Source organism: Jaculus jaculus, chromosome 5 (genome assembly GCF_020740685.1).
Source record: "Jaculus jaculus isolate mJacJac1 chromosome 5, mJacJac1.mat.Y.cur, whole genome shotgun sequence".
In the NCBI taxonomy this organism is placed as follows: Eukaryota; Metazoa; Chordata; class Mammalia; order Rodentia; family Dipodidae; genus Jaculus; species Jaculus jaculus.
The window spans coordinates 150988939-151008629 of record NC_059106.1 but is presented as its reverse complement, the minus strand read 5'-3'; the positions used below and the strand labels follow the sequence as shown (position 1 = coordinate 151008629).

General features: G+C 37.8%; 1 protein-coding gene across 1 annotated transcript in view; it reads left to right on the top strand.

The window, feature by feature from the left end:
* The first annotated feature begins 14977 nt into the window (after positions 1-14977).
* The window catches only part of Cyyr1 (cysteine and tyrosine rich 1), a 122978-nt gene continuing 118264 nt past the window's right edge, over positions 14978-19691 (top strand). The window contains exon 1 of the mRNA XM_004654550.3: positions 14978-15243. Within this exon, the coding sequence (XP_004654607.2) occupies positions 15171-15243 (73 nt within the window). The 5' untranslated portion in view covers positions 14978-15170. The remainder of the gene's footprint in view (positions 15244-19691) is intronic.

Here is a 19691-nt window from a genome sequence, read left to right as displayed (position 1 = left end):
TGGCTTAGAAAAATTTTAAGCATGTTAGATATATGTAACTTTTATATGTAAATCTTCCTTCACCACTACATATGATATCTAAATATAGGTCAAGTATTTCTGTTGATAATTGAACACCAAACAAATTTTAAATGAATCATACACTTAGGATTTTGAAGACTTTTGTACTAAAAATCATTGTGAAATACATCATTAAAGATTATTTATATTAGGTAAATTAAATTTATGATTAAGTTATAACAGTAATTTTACTTGTTTTATTTTAATTTTTAATATTACCTTGGAATTTTTATTCTATTTATTTATTTATATATTTATTTACTTGACAGAGAGAAAGAGCCAGAGAGAGAATGGGCATGCCAGTGACTCCAGCCTCTGCAAATGAACTTCAGACGCATGCGCCACCTTGTGCCTCTGTCTTATGTGGGTCCTAAGGAATTGAACTTGTGTCCATTGGATTTGCAGGAAAGTGCCTTAACTGCTAAGCCATCTCTCCAGGCTGAAAAAAATTTAATAATATATGTGGTTCACATATTTTTATGGGCCAGCAATTTTTTGGATAAGTATTTCTTTGGTATTAATAGTAATTAGAATTTCCTTGAAATTATTTTAAACATGATATTTGATTAAGAATAAGAGCGAATGAGCAGGACAATGAGCTCCAGGAAAGTGATAATTTTGGTGCACTCTCTAAATGAAGACTTGGAGAGAGGAGAAAGTGATCAGTACCTCTGGGAATCTCTAAAGAGGTTTCAGTCATTTTAATTGTGGTGGGGGGGGCAGAACGTCAGATGTAACAAAAGCTTTCTGTGACTCTAGGTATGCATAAGACATCTGAATTATACTAATACACCAAAAAAAATACATAAATGAGGTTCAGCTGGCAGAGGATTTGGATACATTTTCACTTTTAAAGACTATGCAGCTAATATCCAAAAAGGATATCTGAGCATGAGTGGAAATTTACATAAAAGGCAATTGCAACAATAAAGGGATGGCTAAGTGAAATAATCTAGAACAATCTTATCAAGTACTAAGTTAGCTGTTGAAAGTAACAAGTATGCAAAAATATATAGGAAATATTTACAATTCAATTAGTTGAAAACAATAAAATCATACAGATTTTAGCAGCATGCAGTTGTAAACATATATGCAAAAAGACACTAAATGAGAATATGTAACCTATCTCTGAAATTAAAAAAATCTACCATTGGGTTATTTGTGATATTGTTTTTCTTTCTCAAAATATAATGTAATGAAGTGTCTTTAACAGCACAGATTGATGATCTTACTGTAATTAAGTAAAAGAATGCTCTCATCATTTCTCTTACTAGAGTAAAATTTTGTAATCAGCCAAGAAGATAAAATTTTCATAATGCAAGCAGTATTTATATTTGTGCAATATTTATCAGTGTAGAGTAATTGTGTTTATTTTGTAATAGAAAGAGGCATTCCATTAGGTTTTCCATGTAATTTTCTGTGCTAAAAGTACAAATAAGACATCAACTACTTATAGAATTTCCAATTACATTAAAAGTACTCTATCAGCTCTCCAAATGGACAATGGTGGTTATTTGATTTCATGTTTTCCCACATAACTGTTTACCAAAAATAGCAAGAATACAATACCTTTTAAGCTATTATGATTCCTGGACTAAAATGCTATTGCTTATTGCATGAAAATTTTATACTCTGTAGCCATATGAAATTATATACCTAACTTCAGAGATTCAAATAAATAAAATAACTATGTACAAATATTACTACCAAGGATAAGCTATGAGAGAAAGGTGTGTTAACCAAGACTGAAATATCCAGATATAAAAAATAGAGTACTTAAAAAATTAATACTTTTTATTTACTACTTTAGGGATCAAACCCTGGGTATCCAACACAGAAAATTAATCAATTTGCCCTCTTAAAATTAAAATTATTAGATTAAAGATATAGCTGTGGTAGAGCAACTATCCCAAATGTGTGAAGCATTAGGCTTAAATCCCAGAACTACAAAATTATTAAAATTATTTGTATGAGGTATACACCCTGATCAAAACAATTTATCAGCTTGCAAAAAGTAATTGCAATATATACAACTTAATATATTTAACATCCATGATGCACATAATTGCTTAACAGAGGAAGCTCCACAAAATTCTGTAGAAAAATAGCCAGTTATATTCATAAAAACCTCACAAACTGATTAAACATAATAGCACAATGAAATTGTTCAATTTTATTTTATTTTTTTGATGTTCCCAACCAATTCTCAGTTTATTCTTTTGTAATATCAATTTCCAAAAAGTAAAATAACCAAAGTAGTTTTAAAAATACACAAAACAGACCTTAATCTTTGCATTCCTCTCCAAACACAAAAAGTATGTACAGCATGTTTAACAATATACAATATGCAAAAGCTTTGTGTTGATGTTAGCAACATCTATCCCACCCACCCTTCTTATTCACAAGTGTGCCTCTGCTAAACACAATTACATCACTAAGCCTGTTAGTTTAGAAGGGTCTTAAATTTGTTAAAAGTGGAAAATCTTTGTATAAGGGCTCAATTTTAATTATAAGATAAATGCAAGAAAAGTCACTCCCATTAAATTACAAAAAAAAAAAAAAAGTGATGTACCCAATGGGATAACATTTTATCTCTGACAAAATGTCATAGTCCTTGTTGGAAAGGAATTTAGTAATATTTAACAAACTGAATATACCTTGATCTTTCAACTAAACAATCAGACTTTTAAGAACATATCCCGAAGATATATGAATGTCCAGGGTTATTCATTCTTGGATCATTTGTAATCGCAAATAGTGGAAATAATCTTAATATATAAGCTTGAGAAAACAAGGACACACATTAAATATAATAGGCTTGAGCAATACAAAATGAATGTGGGCATCTCTTTGGACCTATTTGGAACTATTTCTTAGATTTATTTTATGGAAACCTGCAAGACAGCCTATACATTATACTAGAAATGAAAATAGGTATGCAACAACAACTCCAATTTATATTTTGAGCCAACACCAACAAACTAGCCTTTTAAAAAAAATAATTGGGCCAGGCGGGGTGGTACATGCCTTTAATCCCAGCACTCAGGAGGCAGAGGTAGGAGGATCTCAGTGAATTCGAGGCCACCCTGAGACTACATAGTGAATTCCAGGTCAGTCTGGGCCACAGCTCTACCTATGAAAAACCAAAATATATATACATGTATATATTGAGGTAGAGTTTCCCTCTTGCCTATATTTTTTCATGAGAGAGAGTGAGAGGCAGGAAGAGAGAAAGAAAGATTTGGAGCACTAGGTCCTCCAGCCATTATAATCACCCTCCAGATGTATGCGCCACCTTGTGCACATGTGCTTCCTGTGCATGCATCACCTTATGCATATTGTTTATGTGGTATCTTGGGAGGTAAACATGGGTCCTTAGGCTTAGCAGACAAATGTCTTAACTGCTAAGTCATCTTTCCAGCCCCAATAACTTCATTTGTTTTCCTTTCTATTGACAGCTTCCATACATACAGACAATAAACCACGATAATTCCAACTGCTCCCCCACTTTCCCCTTCACAAATCCAAGATAGCTCTAGGCAGTGTTAGGTTCATGGATATGAAGGCCAGTTTCTGTGTGGTTCATTGCACTGTAAGCAGTCCTACCCTTCCTTCAGCTCTTACATTCATTCTGCAACCTCTTCTGCAGTAGACTCTGGACCTTGGAAGGTGAGATAGAGATGTTTCAGTGTCGGACATTCCACTGTCACTTCTTCTCAGCACTCAGGTGCCTTTTGGACCATCCCAGTGGTCACCACCATCTGAAAAGACAAGCTTCTCTAACTAAATGTGAGAGTAGCATTAATATATGGGTATGGACAGTTTGGTGAGCATAATATACACATTTAGCCAAACAAGAGCAGGCATTACACTCTTACTGCTCATGACTGCCCCCATCATAGACTTTTGACTAGGTTTTCAGTACTAGGCATGTATTCCGTCCCATAGAGGGGATTCTCCAGTCCAATTACAGGGCAGTTTGTTTCTCCCATAACAGACATGCCACTATTATACCAAACTTGAGGCTTGCAGTGCCCACTGTTCGCCACTGATGCCTTCTGTCTCCCATAAGCCTGCATGAAGTGCAGCTTTTTCCAGCTTTCTGTCAGCTGTTCTACTAGGAGAAGGTTTTCTGCTCAGCAGCAGTTTGATTTGTTTTTGTAACCTTGCAGCCCAGGAATGTAAAATCTTAACAATAGGGTCTTACCATCTATTCCTGGTGGGAAACCAAGAGCCTTGACAATAGCCTGTAATGTTCTGGAGGTATCATGGATCTCCCTGGCCAACAACTCACTGTAAGGTATCCCATCCCTGGCACTGAAATTTTTCTAGTAACAGTCTATGGCTTCTGGGTATGCCATTATCCAAAAAAGCAGGTTATTTTGTGGCTTATTCACAATATCCTAAATTTTGATTAGCTTTTCCCCACACTTCTTTTACTCAATCTCTTTTTTTTGAACTCACACCATTCCACCTGCAGTAAAATGCCCATCTACTTACATATATAAAGTACCATGCCCTTAAGTCCACCCTTCTCCTCCCTCTGCTATTAGCTTACTGGCCTCTGCTACCAATTTTTACTTCAACTCACATACAAGTCTGAACATTTGTAACTAGGATCCACATATGCGAGAAAACATGCAATGGCTGGCTTACTGGGTCTGGGTTACATCACTTAATATAATACTTTCCAGATCCACCAATTTCCCTGCAAATTTTATTTTCTTTACTATTGAATAGAATTCCACTGTATAAATGTATCACATCTTTGTTACCCATTCACCAGTTGAAGGACATCTAGGCTGTTTCCATTTCCTAGCTACAGTGAATAGAGCAGCAATAAGCATGGTTGTGCAGGTATCTCTAAGGTAGTGAGAAGAGTCCTTGGGATATATGCCTAAGGAGTGGTATATCTGGGTCATATGGTAAATCTATTTTTAGCTATCCTCCACACTGATTTCCACAATGGTTGTACCAGATTACTTTCCTACCAAAAGTGCAAAAGGGTTCCTCTTTTTCTACATTCTTGCCAGTGGATGTTATCATTTGTTTTCTTGATGATAGCCATTCTGACAGGAGAGTGATAGAACCTCAAAGTAGTTTTAATTTGAATTTCCCTTATGGCTAAGGATGTAGAGCAATTTTTTAGATGTTTATAAGCCATCTGTGTTTCTTCTTTTGAGAACTCTCTATGTTGAAAGGCAAGCCCATTAGGATAGTAGCAGATTACTCAACACAAGCTTTAAAAGCCAGAAGGGCTTGGAATGATGCATTCCAAATTCTGAAAGTTAACAACTGTGAACCAAGATGACTTTATCCTGAAAATCTATCTATCCAAAATTATGGAGAAATAAGGACATTCCACAAAAAAAGGCTAAAGGAATTTATGTAACCCAGATCTGCAGAAAATGCTTGAAAGGAATCCTTCACCCTGAAAAGAAGGAAAAGTGTACACATGAAGAAATGGGAAAAAATAAAACATATTCAAATAGTAGTTAAAACAAGAGAGTAAAGGAAAAACAGGAAGCACTACAAAATAAGACAAACAGTGAGAATAAATACATACCTTTCAATGATAACTTTTAATATCAGTGGCATCAATGCCCCAACCAAAAGACATAGGCTTGCAGACTGGATTAAGAGGCAGGATCCTAACTCACCTGTCAATAAAAGACAGACACTGTCTTAGGGTGACAGGATGGAAAACGGTATTTCAAGCAAACGGGCCTAGGAAACAAGCAGGTGTTGCTATCCTAATATCTGACAGGATAGACTTCAAACCAACATTATTGAGGAAAGATAAAGATCACTTTATACTGATTAAAGGAACACTCCAACAGCAAGGCATTAAAATCCTAATATTATATCCACCTAACATGGGGGTTCCCAATTTCATCAAATAAATACTGTTAGACTTAAGATCACAGATAAAACAAACACAATTGTAGTGGGTGACTTCAGTACCCCACTCTCATCAATTGACAAGTCATCCAATCAAAAAGTAAACAGAGAGACATCTGAATTAAATAACTCCAATTTTAATCCCTTGCTGTTAAGTTTCTTAACTGCAGTTGTCAATTTAACAGTCCTATATTACATCTAGAATACTTTTCAAATTGTTTTTTCTATGTTACCTCAAAATGGGAAATTTGCTTTTGTTAACAGAGAGACAGAGAGAGAAATTTGAGCCCAGTGTAGTGGTGCTTGCCTTGAAAGACAAGAATCAAGAGGCAGAATTAGAATTGTCCTGATTTTGAGGCCAGTTTGAAACTACAGAGTGAGTTCCAGGTCATCTTGGGCTACAGTGAGACCCTACAGAAAACAAACAAAACAAAACAAAAAAAAAAAAAAACAAAAAAAAAAAACAGAAGAAAAGCAAAGAAAAAAGGAAAAAGAGAAAGGTATTTAAATAAATAAAATGAAACTGTACAAGTATAAATGTTGGACAAGTTTCACCTGAGAGAAAAAAGAGAAACTGTCACATTTATTATGTTTATGGAGCGGTGATGTTGGGGAAGGTGTATAGGCAGGGTTTGCACTTCTCTGATTACATATATATGTAACAGGAGCTTCATAAAAATCTATGTATTAAAAAGCCATAGCAACGAGGTTGGAACACAAATAAAAACAAGTAACAGCAACCACCTTACATAGAAATTGAAATCAAAATCAAATGCATGCACTCAACTACATTTCAACTAGATTAAAGCTGGGGCAGAAGAAGGCATCCGTTCAAGTAAATTATGAACATAGAAATTGTCCTCCGTCACAAGAGGAATAAAGTGAGGAATGAAATGAAATCACATCTTATGTTTGTATTATTGGGATTTTTATTTATTATAATTTGGGGTAGTGGTATAGAAGAAGGAATTTCAAATTAATTTTAGGTGTAATATAGGAGTGAAAAAGTAAGTCAACGTTAAAATAACTTCTAATATAAAATTAAAACAATTTAGGAAGAGCCCTGGTCATAGATTGAAATTGGGGTATCTGTGTGGACTTAGGAATTTAAAGTTCTGTATGTGTATGTATAAAATATTATATTTATTATATATACATATATATGAGTTTGTGAGTGCCTAAGCATACTTATATTACTTACCTCTGTCCACTGAACTGGGAAAAACATGAAGGCATTCTAGCAGTATCATACACTAGTGATGCACTCTTGATTTTTTAAACACTATTATAGATTCAAAGGAACCAGACACCTTAGAGAAATGGTCAGTTTCATGGTGGAAACATGGAGAGTCAATCTGAATCTGAAACAATTTTTAAATTACTTATTTTTTTATTTTTTAAGTTAGCATGCAATGTAATGGATTTCACATATTTATCATGATACTTTTGTATCATTTGTTCCCTACTGCCCTTTTCTCCTTTTATCCCCCATCAATAATCCCTTATTCTCCTTTTATGCCATATACCCCCAATAACCTCTCTTTCTCTCATCACCCAAACTGTTTTTATGTCAGATGGGTTCAAAAGAATAGTGAAGTATGTCACAAGGACACTGTAATTGGCTTGAAGGGATTTCATTAGCAAGATATAGCATATTTTCAAATTAATTCAGCATATAAATATATGTGTATACATCTGTTATGAAGTTATGGATGTAATATATAATATAATTGATATGGCTACAATATAATTGAAAATATGGGTCTTGTTTTTCCCAGGCTGATCTGGCATTCTGTATGCAGTCCATGCAGTGGCCGTGAACTCACTGGGATCTTCCTACATCTGCCTCCTGAATGCTGGGATTAAAGGTGTGAGTCAACACACCTGAACATTATTATTTTGAAATGGTAGGCTCCATTTGGGAACCACATAGAAAGAGCACTGTTTTTCAAAAGTTGTTCGGTATATTTCACAGTAATAATATTTTAAGCAACATTCATTGAAATAGGGTTAAATGTAAAGAAGGCAACTTTACAATGAGCAGGATATTCACATGCTTTAATCTAGCTCCATAGATGGTGCATTGGAAGAGCAGTTTACCACTGCATGTTGGTACTCTCCAACATATTAACATGCACACTGAAGTTGTGAAGGGAAAGAGCAACAGTATATGCTGCTTGTTTTCTAATGGTTCAGAAAATATTTGACAATAATATGGATATATATTCAGGTATGGAGGAAGAAGAGCTAAATAAAGAAATGAAACAAAAATTGCAATAGGTGGGCTGGAGAGATGGCTTAGCAGTTAAGTGCTTGCCTGTGAAGCCTAAGGACCCCGGTTCGAGGCTCGGTTCCCCAGGTCCCACGTTAGCCAGATGCACAAGGGGGCGCACGCGTCTGGAGTTCGTTTGCAGAGGCTGGAAGCCCTGGTGCGCCCATTCTCTCTCTCTCCCTCTATCTGTCTTTCTCTCTGTGTCTGTCGCTCTCAAATAAATAAATAAATAAAATTTAAAAAAAAATTGCAATAGGTGACTCTAGGTAAAAGATGGCATCTCTGTATTATTCTTGAAACTTTTGTTTGACATTATTTTTGAGTAAAAAGTGGGCAAAAATATATTTTATAATCATTCCAAGTGAATGAAAATCGTCACAATTGAAAGGAAGAGTAAAAAACATATTTAACCACTAAAGCTTCCATCTTGTCCTGTGCCTTTCTTTCTTTGACTATAGATAAATTATGGGGTCTTTTCCATGACTTTAAGGAAATGATGGACTAGCCATGGTGGTGTACCAGTTTAATCCTAGCACTTAAAAGGAGAGGTAGGAAAATCACTGTGAGTTCGAGGCCTGCCTGAGGCTACATAGTTAATTGCAGGTCAGCCTGGGCTAGAGTGAGATCCTACCTCGAGAAACAAGCAAACAAAAAAATGAAAATGACGGAGTACATGATTAAAATATTGAAATAAAATAGTCCATATCATATACTTAGTGGTACATTTATCCTCAAGAATATAACATTCATACACTAAAATTTCATAAACTAAAATTTTCATAACACATAATATCACACAAAGTAGAATACAAACAGTTTTTCCTGTAGATGTTCAAAACTAAATTACTATTCCAAAGGACATTGTTTGATGTGAACTTTTCTCCAAACTTCTGAGAAAAGCTCAAATAGCCTTCCTACTTCTAATTATAAGCTGTTCATCAACCTTTTTTTTTTTTGGTTTATTTTATTTCTTTGAGAATGACAGACAGAGAGAGAGAAAGAGGCAAAGAGAGAGAGAGAAAGAGAGAGAGAGAGAATGGGTGCTCCAGGGCCTCCAGTCACTGCAAACAAACTCCTGATGCATGCGCCTCCTTGTGCATCTTACGTGGGTCCTGGGGAACTGAGCCTTGAACCAGGGTCTTTAGGCTTCACAGGCAAGCGCTTAACTGCTAAGCCATTTCTCCAGCCCTCATCAATCTTTTTAAAGTATGAAAACAGATACATTTAGAATGTGGAGAATCAAAACACAGTGAGAATGCACTGGTAAATAACAGAGGTGTAGTAAATTACACATGAAATCAGAAATAGAAACATGGATATGATACTTACTTCTTCCTGATTTTGGACTCCTACATTTATTGTGGCACAATTCACCATAGCTAAACTGCCCATCAATGTATTTGTTAAAAAAAAATAAGAAACATATACACACACAATGGGATATTATACTATCACCTGCGGGCACATGGATACACCTAGAAAGCACTATGTTAAGTGAAATAGGTCAGATATAAGACAACTCACATGTAGAATTTCAAGCAACTGATCTCATCATAGAAGTAGAGAGTAAACAATGGTTTCCAGACATTGATGATGGTGGAATCAGGGAGAAAATAAGAGGCCAGTCAGAAAAGAGGACTAAGTTCTGTGTGGTTATTGCACAAAATGAATCTACTCAACAATAATGTGTTTCAAAATACAAGAAGGGACCCATGTGTGGTGGCACATGCCTTTAATCCCAGCACTTGGGAGGCAGAGGTAGGTGGATTGCCTTGAGTTCAAGGCCACCCTGAGAGTACATACTGAAATCCAGGTCAGCCTGGACTAGAGCAAAACCCTAGCTCAAACAAAACAAAACAAAACAGAAATACAAGAAGGGGACATTTTCACTGTAACAAATTGAAAAATGTCTGAGAGAACGAAGGAAATCCCATAACATAATCATTACACGTCATATAAATGGATTAAAACATCTCCACAGACGTGTTGTAGTCAGCTTCAATGTGGCTGGCAGAGAGCACCTGACATAAAGCAGCTGATGGGAGGAAAAATGGCCTGAGCAAAGGGTGGACATAAGCTCATGAGCAATGGGTGGAGGAAAGTTCATGAGCAAAGGGTGGACGAAAGCTCATGAGCAAAGGGTGGACGAAAGTTCATGAGCAAAGGGTGGACGAAAGTTCCTGGACAATAGTAGCAGGAGAGTAAGTCAAACACTAGCAAGGGGAAGCTGGCTATAACACCCATAAGACTGCTCCCAGCAACACACCTCCAACAAGTGTCCAATTCTCAAATTTCCATCAGCTGGGGACCAAGCATTCAGAGCATGTAAGTTTATGGGGAGCACCAGAATTGCACCACCACACAGATGCATTTATTATGTGTCAACTAAATACAAGGTTTCTCAAAAACTTGGTTCTGTCTCTTAGAAGTAGTTCAAAGGAAGAAGCAATATTTCCTGTCTGAATTTTCTGAACCAGTGGTTCTGCTTGTGGCCCTAATGCAGCAGTACATACAATGTGCAAACTGACAGAAAAGCAGGTTCTCAGGTGCCACCTCTAACCTACTGAATGAGGATTGAGAAGTGGGGAATCTCCAGTGTCACACACAAACAGGTGATTCTGACACACACCAAGTCCCAACACAAAACTGTTAAACTAGAACATGTAATAATAAAATTACAGGCTGGAGAGATGGCTTAGTGATTAAGGTGCTTGACTGCAAAGCCTAAGGGACCCCCCTCCTCTGTCTCTTCCTCCCTCTGAAACTTCAAGATTGAAAATAAGAAATCTAATTCTCATCTATTTTTTTAATATCTTATATTAAACTTTTGAAATTTAAGAGGGAAAATTTATGTGATTTTAGATTTTCCACGTGTTTAAAGACCTCTAAGAATGTAATATGCATGCTTTTCCCAGAACATTATTTTTAGAATTTACTATTTCACATCTAAAAATTAAACTAGCTTCAAATTAGAACTCCATTTCTTTTTTCTTTTTTTAACATTTAAAAAAAATTTTTATTTTATTTGAGAAGAGGGGAAGATAGAGAAAGAATGGGCACACTGTAGCCCCCAGCCACTGCCAATGAACTCCAGGTGCATGTGTGCCTTGTGCATCTGGGTACTGGACAACTGGACCTGGGTCCTTAGGCCTAACAGGCAAATGCCTTAACCCACAATCCATCTCTCCAGTCCCAAACACTATTTCTTTGATGCTTGCTTCCTGAATTTCTCTTCTAAAACTGCCTACAGCATGAATAGTGTTCTCATATCTGGCCTGCTCTGTAGATCTTTGTGTTTCTAACATTGTTATTAATGGTTCCTTTTGTGTATTATTTTCCTTTGGGTTATGAAATATAGTTTCTTTTTAAAAATATTTTATTCATTAGAGAGAGATAGATGAAGAAAGAAGCAATGAAAGGGACGGCCAGAGAGAGAATGGGCACACCAGGGTCTCTTGCCACTGCAAACAAGCTCCACATATATGCACCATTTTGTGCATCGGGTTTTATGTGGAGGAATGGAACTCAGGCCATCATGTTTTATAAGCAAGTGTCCTTAACCACTGAACAATCTCCCCGGCCCTGAAATATATTTTCTATTCTATATAACAAATCTACTTTTCATTTTGTCCATGTTGTAATATTTCCTGTGAGTTTTAGAAATCTCAAGTTGTTTTATTTTAATTTCCAGAAACTTCTGTGCCTTCTAAGTTTTCTCATTTCATGTGGATGTGTGTGAAATATCTGAGTACTTCAAGAAAGGACCTTGATTCTTGAAAAACTATGACAAACTAGCAAGCAAGTTTGCTTGACCAATCTTTTGAACTTTATAAGATGACTTTCTGTTCTCAGAAGCAAGCTGGGAGAAACAACTCTGACAAGCATTGTAACTTCTCAACTGGCACCAGGGACAGACATCCAGTCTCTTCAGGAACTATGCCCAGTGACCTGGAGTGAGCCTCCTATCTTCCGCCCCATGCCACTTGCCCTCACCACAGAGGTCTGCTTCTGCTCTCCTCTGCAGAAGTCACCTTTCCATGCCAAAGACCTCAATACCACACTCCAGCTCTGCACCATCTGACCTATGTCCATTTCTTCTTTTTTGAAAGAGCTTCTCTTATATCTGAGATATTTTTTTCTGCAGGTTTCCAACATGTTCTCAGTTACTTAGCAATTATAACCCCCATGAGAAATTTGCAAACAGGCTGATTGTGGCATGAACTAGGTATGGCATTTCTTGAAAGCCTTGGATTAAATGTTTGGATGCTAATCTAAGGGTGATAGGAAGTCTGAGCTTCAACCAAGTGAGGAAACATTATCTATTCTGTAGCTTGGGAAAAAAAATGGCAAACATCTCTGGGACAGGGAAGCTGCTTATCAAGGAGGTTTGAAGTCACTAAAACACGGCAATAGATTGGCTGCTGGAGATGAGCGTGAAGGAGAAACTGATCATGATTTTTCTGGAGCTTCTGATGGCTTGGTCCTCATCAAGGCCTAAAACAGAGTTGAGAGTGATGGCCTCTGCTTCCCAACAGCTTTTGGCCATGTTTATCAAAAAAATTTCTTAAAGGAAGTTTAGTTAAATCAAAGTTTAGATTATTCTTGACTGCTGATAGTGATGGCCACATCCATACCAAGCAAGTGATGTCTCACTGTCAATATGATTTCTATTTGTTTTGTTTTGTTTCTTGAGGGAGCGTCTCACTCTAGCCCAAGCTGACCTGAGATTCACTATGGAGTCTCAGAGTGGCCTCAAACTCATGGCAATCCTCCTACCTCTGCCTCCAGAGTGCTTGGATTAAAGGTGTGCACCACCATGCCTGGCTTCTATTATTAAAAAAAAAAAAAAAAAAAAAAAAAAAAAAAAAAAAAGCTATGAGAGAGAAAGAGAGAGAGAGAGGGAGGGAGAGAGAATTGGCGCCTGGGCCTCTAACCACTGCAATCAAACTCTGGACTTGAGTGCCACCTTGAGCACATGTGTGGCCTTATGCACCTGGCTCCCGTTTGTTTGGGGGAGTTAAAACTAGGTCCTAGGTCCTTAGTCTTCACAGACAAGTGCTTTAATAGCGGCTAAGCTATTTCTCCAGACCCTCTATTTTTTGTAAAGGAAAGATGACATAAGTAATATTTATATCTTGCTTTTTTTCTGTTAGCTGTTTCATTTGCCAGCTAGCTGTTTTGTTTTTCTTACTGATTTACTGATTTTTTTTTTCTTTTCTTTTCTTTTTTTTTTGGTCTCACTCTAGCTCAGGCTGACCTGGAATTCACTATGTAGTCTCAGGGCGGCCTTGAACTCATGGCGATCCTCCTACCTCTGCCTCCCAGAGTGCTGGGGTTAAAGGCATGCACTACCACACCCAGCCCCTTACTGATTTTTATGCTCCTTAAGTAGCAAGAGATTGGGCCTGCTTTTCACATACTGTGAAAAGAGTTTGCTACTTACATATTTAACATGTTGTACTCAGAAAATTTTAACTCTGATTTAGGCAAATTGGCTAATATTTGCTTTTATGATTCTGGAGTATTTTGCAATTTTTACAGAAGCCTTCCACAGTCTACAATTATTTCTATGTTAACCCTTTATTCTTTGGCTAATACTTTTATATTTGCATTTTTAAACTTAAATATTTTAGTTCATATGGATTTGATTTTAATAGACAACATTTACATATAGTCCTAACTTAATTAATCATTTTCCCTGATATCATAAAATCGCTGTGTGTAGTGATGTCTACTTCTGTGTTCTCTATTCTCTTGCACTGGGCTTATTTATTCCAGGGTTGATCCAAACTGCTTTAACTAAGATGAAATCATGTATGCTATCTACAGAAGCTAATCTCATTGACTCTCCGTATGTGGAAACAGATATTCTTGCATGCTTACTTTCTGCATTGGTTTGGAACAGATTCTTGAAGAAATTCATGCTTGTATTTTTATTAAGTTCAATTTCACTCCCAAATGTATAGAATAATTTAGAGAGCCCTTCCTTTCTGTAATGGTGGGTTTTGTTGGTCAATAGAAGTATCTTAGCACATTCTCTCTTCATTGTTTGCCTTCCTACATAGCACTGTGTCCCTTTTGATTTTCACTTACACTTAGAAAATTATTGATGTTTAGACAAGAGCTTAGTTAATTGCCTTTGATTTTCTACCTATACAAATACTTTATTTGCTGACAATATTTTTGTTTCCATTATTTATATATATATTTTTTCTGTTATCTGCTTACATAGGCCAATAACCAAAACAGAAGTTATGACAGCTTGTCTTCTTGGTTTCTTTTTCCTTTGCCTCCAACTTGTTGGAAATGCTATGGACTTTTTTTTCAGGGTTGAGCCAAAAATAACATACAGTTCCTGGACTTTTCAATTCTCCTGAGTTTTATTCACTATTATTCTTTATGTGACTAACTTTGTTCCTAAAGTTTCGCTGTATTTGTCTAAAACTTGAAAGCTAAGCTCTTCATCCATCACTCGGGCACCAGGGGAGTGGGTCCAGTTGGTTCAACTCCGTAGCACAAGCCAAGCAAAAAGTTATGTCAGGGCCGAACACCAGGTCCTTCTATCGAGGAAAGAGCAGGGAGGCGTGATCTCCCCAGCCCCGCCCTGTCCGGTGCCACCCGAAGAGATGAAATGTGAGCCTGGGTGGCCCAGGACTCCAGAGAGACAGCCTCTTGCCCGCCAGCGTGGGGCGAGACAAAGAGCGCTGAGCGCGCAGTGCCTCCCGCGGGTCGGGCCCACGCGCGTCCCAGCCCCGCGCCGTGCTCGCCGGGCTCCCCGCGCCATGGGCAGGTCTCTGCTGGACCCCGCGCTCCGAAGCGCGGCTCGGAGCATCTGACCGCCCTCCATCCTCCGCTTCCCGCCGGGTCCAGCTTCTGTCCAGAGTGCCTGTCTGTCTCTGTGTCTGGCCTGGCGCGCAACTTCGGGCCATCGGCTTGGATGGACGCGCCGAGGCTGCCCCGGCGTCCAGGGGTCTTGCTTCCGAAGTTGGTCCTGCTGTTAGTCTGCGCAGGTCAGTAGGAGTCGGATGGTGGGGAGGGTCCAGGGGCTGAGAGCACCGGCCAGATTGAGGCAGAGCTGCGGACATGCGGTCCCTGGGAGGCGACGGCAGGCACCCGCGCTGGAACCGCCTTCCTGACCCGCCTGGGGTTTTGTTCTCTCCTTTATAATCCACACTCGCGCGCTGTTTTCTTTCTTTCTCCAAGCAAAGCAAATTGGACACTCGGGTTTAGAGGATTCTCGTGGGCATATCCAGGATGCTAGAGGAATCTGGGTGGAGGGCGGGACTAAGTGGAGGTTTTAAAATGAATGAACCTGGAGACTCTTGCATTTCAACATAAGCTACTCCTGGCCCCCTAGCCTTCCACATTTTCTTTTATTTTAGAAGTAAAAATCCTTAAGCATTTCTGGTGAGTGTGTGTGTGTGTTTAAAGATTCATGGGAACTGAAGGTTGAGCAACTGGATGTATCAATTTATGTCCCAAGGCTTTTGACAGGCATGAGTTCATTCGGTATAGTCTGATTTATTTTTATCTTTTTCTTTCTCCTTTTAAATGTGGTTGAGCATGTTGGTGAAGGGCATCTCCTTCCCCCCTAATTATTCTTAGTGACAATTGCAAACAATTAATGAAGCAACGTGGATTTTCTTCTTTTGTGATTGATTATGTGGCCTTTTGCTGCTTACTCAAGTACAAAGTTAATTACACATGCGGTTCTTGCATCTGCTCATGGTCAGCAGACAGTGCCAGCTTAAACAAGGTGCTCTGTGAAGTGTTTCTATGGCTCTAATCCTATGACAAAACTTCACAGGTTTACCTATGACCCACAGTGGTAGGTGTACAAAGAGTCTTGAGATTCACTTATAAAGATAAGGTGACTGAAATGAGGATGTTCTTCAACGTGGTGGGATGGATGGATCAAAGAATCGAACTGGATCACATGTCAAAACATTGGATTTCTCATCCAACTGTGTCAGAAAGAAGCCACCATAATGTTATATAAATTGTAAATCTGTTAAGGTGAAAACCAGTAGGTGCCTCAAAGCTTTCACTTGAAAGGTATTACAGGGGAAAATATTGACTTTCTAAATATTGACTAATACAGAAATAAATGGAAAGAAAATTTGCCTCATGTTCAGTGAACAGCACTCACATTTAATCTGATGCAATGTTTCTTCTTAAATTTTATGTCTTCCAAATTTCAGGGATTAAATATCAACTACATTACTATTTTAAATGAAAATATTTTTATTCATCTATTTGGAGTAGTATTTCCTTCCATCTCTTCTGCTTATCAAAACAAAAATGAGAAAATAGTTAAGACTTTGTTAATAATGCCACTTGCCTTAATTCAGTAACTCCACTGAACTACAAGATTTTCTTATTCTTATATATCCTTGAGATACTCTGAAAGCTTCTCCTTTATCCCTGTCTCTCAGTAAATACCCCCACGCTAGGACCAATGAAATCTACACAGCTAGCCAGAGGTAAGACTATCTCAGTTTTCTCTCTTCTGAATCTCTACCTAGTAAACTGCAGAGTTATTACAAACTAATACTAGGTTAACTTGCTGTCTTTCAGCAACAATACTTAGCTAATAAGTAAGTTCTTTGATGATAATGATAATTCCTGGACCTTTTCTTTCAGAGGTCTTTGTAGGGCTAGTGTATTCATTCAAGCAGAGAGCCATGGAGGTCATGATGTGAGACTTTGTTTAGGGGGAGAAGATGGAATCATAGACGAATTTAATATAGAAAAGACTGTCACATGACAGGTTCAATCTTGTGCTCTAGGTATTCAAATAAGGTACCTTTTGGTTGGCTTATGAGAGTGAGTTCCTTCAGGATAATGCTTGTCTTTTTTTAAATAACTTTTTTATTGATAACTTTTATAACTATAAATAATAAACCATGATAATTCCCTCCTCTTCCCCACTGTCCCCTTCACCAATCCACCCTCCATCATATCCCCTCTCCCTTTCAATTAGTCTTTATATTGATGTCATCATCTTTTCCACCTATGATAAGGGTCTTGTGTAGGTAGTACCAGGCACTGTGAAGTTATGGATATCCAGGCCATTTTGTGTCTGGAAGATTGCATTGTAAGCAGTTCTACCCTTCCTTTGGGTCTTACATTCTTTCCACCACTTCTTCCACAATAGACCCTGAACCTCAGAAGGTGTGATAGAAATGTCTCAGTGCTGCTTGCTTTGTTCAACACAGAATAGTAAAGTTCCTGGGCCACAGAGGAGCTCAGAAAGTATGTTCTCAGGAAAATTAAATTGAGGAGACCTTGAGGGTACAAGAACTTGAAGGTCAGGGAAGCCCAAGACTAACAAAGCAGTAGTGAGCACAGGCTTAATCACAAGATGGAGAGACACAAGCATGGGTGATTCTGTTTGGTTGGAACTATGAGTAGTAACTACAAGTGCATTCTGGACTAAGATGCCAGAACACCACAGAAGTAAAAATGCATCAGATGTTGATAAATAACTACCTGTTTCACAGGGGGAAACGGTAAATAGATACACATATTATCCACAACCTGAGTTATACTCCTCAGAACATGTGCATGAGATTCATGTTCTATTTGTCTAAAAAAGAGCAAGTTTTCCATAGAGAGCCAGTGAAGTACTTATATTATTGTCTAACTTCCACTGCAGGCTACAAAGACAGGATTCTGTCAAGGCTTTACCTTCCGGGGCCTCAGCCTAAGTCTTCTATCTCCCCACGCCCCCACCCCCTCCTTTCCTTCCTGTCTTATCCTTAGCAAGAGCTGGCAAGAGCCATTTCTAAGCAAGTGCTTTCAGCAAGTTATCATTTTCCGGTTCTACACATTCCTAAAGGTGGGGTGAGGGGGTGAGCTAGGAAACCATCTTCCAGATCATGCCTTTAATTAAAAAGCAGTGGAAGAAAGTTTGGGCTAATTTACCAGGGATATTAGCTTGGATATTAGAAGTAGTGTTACTTATCTTATCAGAACAGTCAGAAGGTAGTTTTTTTTTTTTTCTTTTTCACAAATGCAAAAATGACCTTGTAGAATCCAAACTCTGATCTTCATAAAATTATTCCTAAATAAGGTAAGGAAAGTAAAGTAGCAGAATAGGTTTTAACCATTGAAACCACAGTTTGAAAAGGCAATGATTGTGAGTGTGTTTGATGCACTATTACATTTGCCCTTTTTGGTAGTTTAATTCTGGGAAGTAAACAACAGTACTAGAAAATGTCATAAAAATAATGAACAATGTGTGACATGATCTGGCTGTTTGTTACAGGTATGATCCAGCTTCTTGGCTACAAAATGTTGGGCTTGGTTTCCTGTAATTTTGGAGTCATAATATTTTGATAACACCATGTCCTTATGACAGAGGTACTTGAAGTGCAAGTGTGCTTGCTCACTGAATCATTGATTTCATGGGCAGTTTAATAGGATCTTGCTGTCCTGGGCAGCATTCAAAAGGGCACCCATTAAATTACTTATGAACTGTCAGTCTTCCTCTACCAGAGTAACAGGGGTTACTTCTTGCATAATCTGTGAGACATGGAGTAGCATATCCCTGGTAAGCCTGGAGGTAACTGACTTTTCTAAGTATGTGAATCACTGGAATAGCACTCAATGTAAGTGGTGCAGAAATTCACTGAAAAAGTTGTAAAGTAAGTAGGTTTAAAAGTGTGATGTACTAGCTGAACATGGTGTCACACATCTTTAATCTCAGCACTCAGATGGGAGAGGCAGGAGGATCTGGAGTGCAAGGTCATCCTTTAGTACATAGCAAGTTCAAAGTCTACAAGAAAGCCCGTCTAAAACTAAGCAAAACAAAAGCATCATGCTCTTCCTCAAAAGCCCTTTCTGTCACTATGTTATGATGTCTCTTTGATCTTATTGATTTGATTATATTTCTCTGTTCAAAATTTAAAGAAAGATTTAAGTAGAGTTCCTGAAATGTACAAGAATAACTGTATTCCGCATTCCTTAAAAAAAAAACAAAACTTATTATGTATTTGTTGTAAGAAGAAAGAGAGAGAGTGTGTGAGGGGGGAATGAGAGTGAGAATGGGCATTGCCAGGGCCTACTGCCACTGCAAATAAATTCCAGACACATGTGCTACTTTGTGCATCTAGTTTACATGTGTACTGGGAAATCAAACCCAGGCCTTCAGTCTTAGCAAGGAAGTGCATTTAACCACTGGGAATCTCTCCAGCCCCCTTTTTGTTTCTTGTGAACTGCAGCACAGATGAAACTAAGGTTTTTGTTAATCTAGGATGTAGAAGTAGACAAAAAGAGCACATGGTCTTTCTTAATGGTCCACAAAAGCATGCATATAGTCAGGTCAATGTTGCTGTCATTTGATCACATGTTGGAAAGATGTGGTTTAAAAATCAATCTAAATGTTACCTCATAAGAAAATCATTACAAACATCTAGACATAAATATGTTTTGCACATCGAATATTATAACTTTG